The sequence below is a fragment of the Bison bison genome, unplaced genomic scaffold (assembly GCF_000754665.1).
Source record: "Bison bison bison isolate TAMUID 2011002044 unplaced genomic scaffold, Bison_UMD1.0 scf7180017864456, whole genome shotgun sequence".
NCBI classification, from domain to species: Eukaryota; Metazoa; Chordata; class Mammalia; order Artiodactyla; family Bovidae; genus Bison; species Bison bison.
Genome location: NW_011495018.1, coordinates 4,586,199 through 4,595,711, shown reverse-complemented (window position 1 = coordinate 4,595,711; position 9,513 = coordinate 4,586,199). Strand labels below are relative to the sequence as shown.

General features: G+C 44.9%; 1 protein-coding gene across 1 annotated transcript in view; it reads left to right on the top strand.

Moving 5' to 3' along the window:
• DOCK1 (dedicator of cytokinesis 1) overlaps positions 1–9,513 on the top strand; it is a 570,389-nt gene that overhangs the window by 469,209 nt on the left and 91,667 nt on the right. The window contains exon 32 of the mRNA XM_010859569.1: positions 1,531–1,589. Coding sequence (XP_010857871.1) covers positions 1,531–1,589 — 59 coding nt within the window. The remainder of the gene's footprint in view (positions 1–1,530; positions 1,590–9,513) is intronic.

Sequence of the window (9,513 nt, the reverse complement as noted above, 5' to 3'; positions counted from 1 at the left end):
ACCCCTTTGTCATTCCTACAGGAGCAAAATGGGGATGAAAAACAGCTCTCCAAGCCTCAAAAGGAAGCACCCCTTACTGTGCTCAGATTGTGTGCCCCTGGGGTGTTTTGGGGTGCCAGATAGATACCGAAGGGTGGCCAGGTCCCTGCTCACTGTATCTTGGTGGTGGGCACAGACCCGGGCAGAGAGCACCTCTCTCTCACTCACAGAATTTACCTGCTCCAGTCGCTGGGCAGCACTGCATTCACCTTGGAGGACCAGCTTGTCCTCGGAGGAAGGGCGGTAACACTGCCCGCTCTGATCAGTTTCTCCACATGTACAGCCTCCTGGCACCTGTCCGACTGGGATGTTCCCAAGGTTGACTTCTCCAAGGGGAGCTGCTGGGTTTGTTTATCTTTCTTGGTTGTGATGATCACAGGGTCTGTAGTCCTTTCCTGCTGGAAGTGACAGACAGGTGCTTCGGGCACACGAGACTCTGATGAAAGGTGGCACCAGTTGAGGCTGTTGAGGTACCAGCCCGATCTCTGCCTCTGGAGTCACAACTCGGTCATCCATAATCAGAGCTTTCTTCCCATGTCAGCTGACACGGGGATGCGCGGGGCAGGCGCCGAACCACAGCTGCGATGCTGCAACACTGTGGGATCATTTTGCAAATTATTATTTTTAATATAATCAGCCTTTTCCTTAGGCAATAAAGGGAAACGTTAAATTGCTCACAAACTAATAAAGGTTTATCTTCTGAAGCATCAAATTCTGTTTACTCATGAAACACACACCCCCTCTGCTGACCCACTGGGAAGAAAATTAGCATTTATTTTCCCGGGATAAACAAAAATGGGCGGGGGCGGGGGGGAATGTTTGTTGACATCTCTTGGTGTTAAGTCCTTCCTTACACTGAAAATGATGAAGAAGGATGGGAACTGGGAGCTCCACGGAAGAGGCCTTCCCGGGCCTGATTGCCTAAGACTCCGGGGCTTAATTTAACATGTGAGGCGTGTTTACTGTGTGCCGGGCTGTGCAATGGCATCTGGTGTCTGGTGCCTAGATGCTAATGATATGCATGCAAAGCAAACTCCCCCTCGGGCCCAGGGACCAGGTTCTCTTTCTCCTGCCATGAGAGATGGAAGAAAGGAAAGGAATTTCTCTGCACCGTCTCCCCCATGTTCCCACAGAGGAGAGGCCCTTATGTAATCCGTGATGATGGGAAAGTGAGGTTTTTAGCTGAATTCCTCCTCCAATTCCTTTCGGGGGCAGAAGAAGTTGATGCTTTGACACCCTCTTTATTGGCCTCAGGGATGGGAGACTTTCGTTGCACGTAAAAATAATCCAAGTCTGGACTTCCCTGGAGGCCCAGTAGGTTAGGGCTCTACGCTTCCAAGGCAGGGGTCAGATTCAAAAACCTGACCGGGGACCTAAGATCCTTCGTGCCGTGTGGTGCAGCCAAAAATAAAAGTAAATAAAAGTAATCCAAGCCTGATGTTCAAATGCTGCGTGGAGTGACTCAGTGTTTTTCCTGTCTCTGGTTTTCAGGTACGGCGACATGCGGAGACAGATTGGCTTCGAGATCAGGGACATGTGGTACAATCTCGGTGAGTAACTGGGATTTCAGGGCAACGTGGTGAACCTCATGAGTCAGTGGTAGGCAGTGACGCTGGCCCCGTCTGACAGCTTTGCGGTATCTTAAAAATCCGAACAACTCCTGGCTACCTTTGTAGTTAGTGCTTTCAGGGAATAAGAGATGGGAGACCACAGTAAAGGGAAGCAGATCTGATTGTGGAGGAGACAGAAAAGTCAGTAGCGCGCCCTCTCGTGTCAGGCAAGCACAGCTCTGCCTCGGAATGCTTGCTCCTGGGTGTCGCTACCGTTTCCTCCATTTTCCATGAATCAAACAATGTAGCTCATCCTACTGGTATGCACGCCATCCGTTACTGTCTTCAGTTTCGCATAATCTACCTTCAAAGGGGTTTATTTGCCCACTCAAAACTGTGCTCGTCTTTAGGTGGTGGTAGGGTGAGTACTTGTGCAGTCAAAACAACTAGGGCTATGTGTGTTTGAGATAAGAAATGAGCATAGGCCTTTATCACTATGAATTCCCTCTTAGCATTGCTTTTGCTGCCTCGGCAAGTGTTGGTATGTTGTGTTTTCATTTTTCCTTTGTCTCAAGATAATTTTCCATTTCCTCTTTGATTTCCTCTTTGACTCATTGGTTGTTCGGGAGTGTGGTCTTAAACTTCCATGTGTTTGTAGCTTTCTAGTTTTCTTTCTGTTACTGATTTCCAGCTTTAACTCTATTGTGGTAGGAAAAGATACTTGGTATGGTTTCAATATTCTTGAATTTGTTAGTGGTTTTGTGACCTAACGTGTGATATATCCTCAGGTGCTCCTTGTGCACTTGAGAGAAGTGTGTATTCTGCTGCATCTGCGAGGTGAAATGTTCTGTCTGTGTCAGTTAGGTCCACCATCTGTGGTTCTGGCAAGAAAGATCTCCCCTAAACAACCCAACGTTACACTTCAAGGACCTTAAGAAACAAACAAAAACTTAGAGTCTGCAGAAGGAAGGACATAATAAGGATTGAATAATAAAAATGATTCAACACATGAAAATTAGTTAAAGTGATATACCGCATTGATTGAATGAAGGATCATAAGAACAATTATCTCAATAGAGGCAGAAAAAGCATTTGACAAAATTCAAAACTCTTTTGTGCTAAAAACTCAACAAACTTGGTATAGAAGGCATGTAACTTAACATAATAAAGGTCATATATTGTCAACTAATATCATACTCAATGATGAGGAACTGAAAACTTCTCTCTAAGGTTGGAAATAAGACAAGAGGCTTACTCTCACCCCTTCTATTTCATCTAATACTGGAAGTTCTGGCCACACCAGTTAGGTAAGAAAACGCAGTAAGAAGGACCCAGATCAGAAAGGAAGAAGTAAAATTATCTGTTTGCAGATGATATGATCATATATGTAGAAAACCCTAAACACTCCAGCAAAAAGTATTAGAACTAATAAATTCAGGAAAGTTTGCAGGATACAACATAGGAAAAAAAAGTTGCCTTTCTATACATACTATCTATAGAAGAAATTAAGAAAACAATCCCATTTATAATAGCATAAAAATAAATAAAATATTTAGGAATAAAATACACCAAAATCAACTCATAATGCACTAAAGACTTAAACCTAAGGGCTGAAACCACAAAACTCCTAAAGGAAACCATAGGAGAAGAACTTTTAAACATTGGCCTTGGCAATGATTTCTTGGAAATGACACCAAAAAGTCAAGTAGACTACATCAAACTAAAAAGCATTTACACAACAGAGGAAGGGAACAGTAGAATGAAAAGATAGCCTATGAAGTGGGGGAATAAATTTTTCAACCCCAGGTCTGATAAGGGATTAATATCAACGGTATTTGAGAAACTCCTACAATTGTGTAGCAAAAATACAAACAAATGCAAATAAACCAAGTAAAAAATTATCCAACGACTTAAATAGACATTTCTCCCAAGAAGACAGACCGATGGCCAGTAGGTAAATGAAAAGATGCTCAACATCACAAGTCATCGAGGAAATGCAAATCAAAACCACTGTGGGCCATTACCTTACACCAGTTGGATGGCTGTTATTTAAAAACAAAACAAAAAAAAAGATAAACATACGTTTTCAAGAAGGTAGAGAATTTGGGACTATTGTACACAGCTGGTGGGATTGTAAAATGGTGCATCCGCTATGGAAAACAGCATGGAGGTTCCCCAATAAATTAAAGACAGAAGGGTCCATGCTCCAGCAATCTTACTCCAGGTTGCTCATCCTGATGAACTGGACTCAGAATCTGGATAAGGCAGGCACTCCCACGTTAACTGCAACAGTGTTCACAGCAGTCAGGTGCGGAAGAGACGTGTACATCTACCGATGGAAGAACAGGTGAAGGAAACGTGGTGTGTATGTGTGTACAATGAGATACTGTTCAGTGAGAGAAGGCCTGTCATATGCAAAGGGAAGAAAGACCCTGAAGACCGTTGTTAGATGTGAAATAAGCTGCAATTCATGGGGTCGCAAAGAGTCGGACACGACTGAGCGACTGAACTGAACTGAACTGAAGCCAGTCATAGATGGACAAACACCACATGAGTCTTCTTATATGAGGTCTCTAAAGGAGTCAAACTCCTTAGAGCAGAGAGCAGAGGGGTGGTTGCTAGGGGCAGGGGTCAGCCGGGGGAGCCATGGAGGTGCTGATCAGAAGCTAAGATGTTTCTTTTTTGCCTGATGCCTGCGTTCTGGAGATCTGCTGTTGTGCATATTAACGAACAGTTAACGAGGCTGTGTTGTACGTGTGAAAACTGGAGAAGGTAGATCTCATCTTGTTGGACTCTACAATAAAAAAGAGAAGTAAAATGATAAGATGTTAGCACAATGAAAGCAATTTTATTAATCAGAGAATTAATATAACAAAGAAATTCTCTATTAAAACGTTAGCCAGGATGGTGCACGTATGGGTGTGAGTCCTGGAGTTGCTAGGGGACCCCGTAAGCAGCTTAAACATCTAGAATCAAAGTACTGGCTCTCGATGTGAAAGATCTTTGCTGCATCCCCAACACAGAGCCCTCCAGGCTCTGTCCTGTCCTCGATCTTCCTGCCATCCCTGGGGAGAATGCAGGCACCCTGAGTTCCCAGGGAAGAGACCAAGTGAGTCCCTCCCCAGCCCCCGTCCTGCCGTGACCCTGCCTGGCTGCATGGCCTCTGTCACGTGACTCACTTAGCTTTCTAGGCTGTAAGATAAAGGGGTTGGGTGGAAGCTTGCAAGAGCCTTCCAAGCCTGAAGTTCAATAATTCCTGTTATATATATATATATATGATGATCTCTTTAGGGAAAAGCTCAGGCTCCTCGGATAGGAAGGAGGACTTCTCATGATTCATTTTAATTGATCTGGCTTTGACGGGTGCATCTGTCATGTTTCCTGGCAGGTCACAGACTTCAGGCCTCCTGCCAGGAAAGTTCCGTGGATAGCCCCATTCAAGGGAGGGGCCGGGGAAGGCAGGCAGGGATGGAGGGAGTTGTTCTCGGCTGGACCAGTGGGAGCCGGGGCTTTTCCGCGTGCCAGGGTCCAAGTATGCTGTGGGTTCCGCCTGCTGTGGCTGGGCCGACAGTGGGCACACAACGTGCTTCTGCACCAGGGCCCTCTCTGAACTCACCTTTCACCCCGGCCCTTCCTGAGAGAGCGGCCGCACCTGCTTCTGAATTATCCAGTGTCAACTCTAAAGTCCAAACTGGGAGCTAGTCTGTTTTCCCTAAAAGGACAGTTCCAAGTGTGTTTTCAAATGCTTCCTTCCAAAATACCTTTTTGGTAGTCTTTTTTTCATTTAGGATAAGAAGAGACAGCCATCCTGGCAGATACTCAGACACGTTATTAACACGCTAAAATGCTTCCTTCTTGTTTGATTAGTAGTTGCTGTCTCAGCTCAGCTCACCCAGGACTGTCTCCTCCTCTCTGGCCTTCAACTGAAGGACCCCTTCCTGGCACAGAGGGAGCCTCCAAAAGCCAGCTCAAGCCCCGGCTGAGCAGACCAATGGGCACTCCTGACACTCGGATTGTCTTTCTTTCTTTTTTTTTTTTAATTCAAAGTGTTTTTGAGGTCGTCTCTGGAATCCCTGACATTGATCACTGTTTGAAAATGACTGCTCGCGTGCTCTGTGTGATTTCAGTGAAGCAAGGTGAGACGGCCCCAGGGAAGTCTGAGCCCCTCAGTGAAGTCATCTCTGGGTCTTCACGAAGGCTCCACCAGTCAGCGCGGTGGGCTCTCTCAACATCATCTGTCCTTTTGCTCCAAGCAGGCTGAGTTGAGCAAGTCAACAGAGACTTTTGATTTGCAATGTAAATGATGCCATTAAGAGAGAATGTGTCCAATTCCTCCCTATCCGTTGCTGCTGATTCACACATCAGAGCTGTGTTTGGCAGCTTTTCACCTAGGACCTTTGACTCTGCAAAAGAAGCGGCCAGGAGGTCAAGTGTAAACCTAAACCGTGACCGTGATCCATGAAGGGCAGGAATATGGTAACAGAAAGAAATAATCATCAACCCACGTGATTGGGTTCCTTGTTTATAAAATAATAATTATTTTTGAATGTTTAAAGAATAATAAACATATCAGCTGCTCACAAGATCAGGCCCAAGCAGCCCCTCAAAATGGCTAAGGCCAGCTCTGGGGGTCACCACCCTGAAGTCACTCCATGGGGTCACCTCCGGCCACCTGGCTCTTTCTTTGCTGTTGTGAATCTCACGTGTCGGAGCCTGCCCGCTAAGTGTCACTGCTGAGGCCACCACTCTGGATATTTACGACAGCATGTTTCAGTTTCTCAAGATGTACACAACCTATTTTCTACACAGTCTTTTTATAGAATTTTTTTTTTCTCAAATGTGTTCAGGTTTGGGACCACATTGGCATTCTGATCGAGCCAGCTCCACCGAGAAAATAAAAAAAAATACAAGTCAGATATATTCATCCTCTTACAATTACTTACCTATCACCCGGAGCCAAATACACCCCGAGAAGACTTTTTCCTTGAGTCTTGTGTGCCACGTGCATGATTCAGAACCCGCCTCCGTACAGAGCAAGCTTCAGAGCGAGGATCCGGGGTCTCTGTTCCTGAATTTCATGCAAGTACAGACAGCGCTGCCCCATGGGACCGAGCAGCATGTCCTGGTTCTTTTTTTTTTCCTCCCATACCTGTCATATTTTGAGTGCAAAAGGAGAAATCAAAGGCAGACTCTCTCCCCAAAAGAGGGGGAGAAATGTGCTCATTTACCCAGCTCTTCAGTTATTTATCAAAGCGCGCTCCGCGCAGCAGCCCAGGAGCCCCGTCTCCCTGTGCCTTTCTCACCTCGATTTACACTTTGTTTATTCCATACAGCACCCTGGAGCCGCAGTCCCTGGGATGTGGCCAGAACACATGCGCTTGCAGGAGATCTTTATCTGCCAGGCTGGGCCTGGGGTATTTGTCATGCGGAGATTCCCTTCGGGAGTATTTTTGGAGACTTGGAAAAATTGTGTGTTTCCCGTTAAAACAGTGGGCGGACTCTGTTTGACGGGGTGATGGAAATTTTGGCTCTTGCCTACCCTTGTGTATACGAAGATTTTCCCAGAATTAGACGATGTTTAACATTTAACGTCCCGGATTTCTGAACACTCGTGATCCTCAAGAGATCTTCCAGACACCCTGGGGGAAGGTTGCTCAGAAGGCAGAAGCCAGCCCCTCCCTGAGACAGAGCGGTCTGGTTCCCAAAAAATGAGCTCCATGTTTTGTCATGAGAAAAAAGACTCCCGGTGGGGTTTTAAGAATTGTGGAGTGGTAACCAGGAATTTTGGACCCAAATTTGAGCAAACTCCAGAAGATAGTGAAGGACAGAAGAGGCTGGAGGGCTACAGCCCATGGGGGTCCCAAAGAGTCAGACGTAACTTAATGACCGAAAAACAACAAATAACAAACCAGGAGTTTGGCAGAGGTGACCAGAGGTGAAAGAGTCCCACTGTGACCCGATAATTAGCGTGTTCGTCCTTTGTCTCAAAAGGATACAAACAGAAAAATAAGTCCTCTTTTTCTTAAAGTCTACAGTTCAAGAGTCACCTTGATCCCCATTGATTCCAAGCCTGATTTCATCATTAAATTTGAACAAGAGATGCTCCAGGGGAAATCCATAATGCAAATGCCAGAACAAGAAAAAGAAATAAAAAGATGAATACTGAAGAACTGCATCCAGCCCTCTTGTCTTGAGGACCATTGGTTCTCCACAGCTAAACTCGGGGACCTCATTGTGGCTGAGGCTCATCACTGGTACCCAGCCAGCCTGTCCTGCATTCATAGGAGGAGTAATCATTGGAGATGATCACTGTAACAATTACAGTGAATTTGGAGACACCATTGTTCTTGGAACATACTTTTCCAATCCCTGCGTGCACAACCACTTGTTACTATCCTATCCTTTCCTCCCAACCTGGAGCAGCAAAGACTGTCGGGGACAGAGTCCTCTGTGAAACTGCAGTTGTGCTCTGTCACCAGCATCTGTTCTCTGAAACGGGCTCTGGCATTTTTTTAGACATAATACAAGAGAAATGACACCTGAGAGACAGACTATAATAGCATTTTTGAGAGAATGCTTTGCCTCAGTTACATGCCTTTCAGAAACAATAAGCTTTGGGGGAAGTGATGAAAATCACATTATATTAGAGCTTTAGTCAAAGTATTTATTTAGTAGAGATTAATAAGATTTTTTTAATAAGATTTTAGTAGTATTCAGATTCCTTGTTGAATGTCACGTTTTGTGTGTATGTCCACTCACTACAAATTTCAGAATACATTTCATTTAGGCCACTTATGAGGATTATATGTTTTGTTAAGGGTCTTCATTTATAATAGCCAAATTCATTTAATGGCTCTCTTTTCTGAAATCTGTATTAGCTGAGTTCTAAGGAAAGCTAAATTATTTATTGTATCCATTCCGTTTCCAGATTATGTAAAAATATTAGTAATATTAATTAACTCTGGGTAAATTACAAGTCTTAATAACATAATGTTACAAATAATTCATTCAAGCATTTAACTCTTATGCAGTCTTCTATTATGTGTTGGAAAGAAATGATATAAATTATAATGGAGTGAAATAAAAATAAATCAGAAATTCTGAAATTAAAGATAAGAAGGCAGGAATTTTAAAAGACCTCTTACTGGATAACCCTGCCTCTAAATTTAATTATGTCATCTCACATAAGGCCAACACCCCCTTTTTTGGAAATGAGGTTTCCGGCACCTTCTTTCCAGGCACGTGTGGGGAAGAAGAGGGTCTCCCAGCTCCTTCCCTCTGCTGGCTTCTTGTCACTGCAGCTTCTCTGGAAGCTCACCCTCATCACCCCCAGCCCCCAGGAGTTTAGGTCCAGCAAGGTTTAGGAGCCACTGCCCGGGGGAGGCAAAATGGCAGCAAAAAAATGAAAAAAAAAAAAAAACCTGAGATTTTTGAGTTAGCAGTCGAAAGCAGAGCCCTCGAAAGGTATGATACCAACATTTCCCAAAAAGTAATTGAAATAGAAAAGAAAAATAAACAGGTTTGGAACCTGAAAGAAGCCGGTTTCTACTTTCTGAGGAACACATCTTGGAACGTTAGAGAAAATGACAGGCCCCTGTCCGCTTCAGCTGTGTGTCTGTCTGTTTTGTTTGGCTGTGCAGCCAAGTCTTAGTTCTGGACCAGGGATTGAACCCAGGACCACAGCAGTGCAAGCCATTATAACCACTGGATCGCTAGGGAGCCCCCAGCGCCTGGGTGATTGTTAGAGCAGACAGATAAGGGAGCGCTGTGGACAGCCAGCATCCTTTCTTTAACGGAGGGTCAGTGAGTGCCACTCCCCTGGAAAGATGCCGTGACAAGCAAGCAGGGAGTGGGGGACATGGCCGAGGCTTCAGAATCCCAGACCCGGGTTCCCATCCTGCCCCGCTCTTTCCAGTGGACAGCA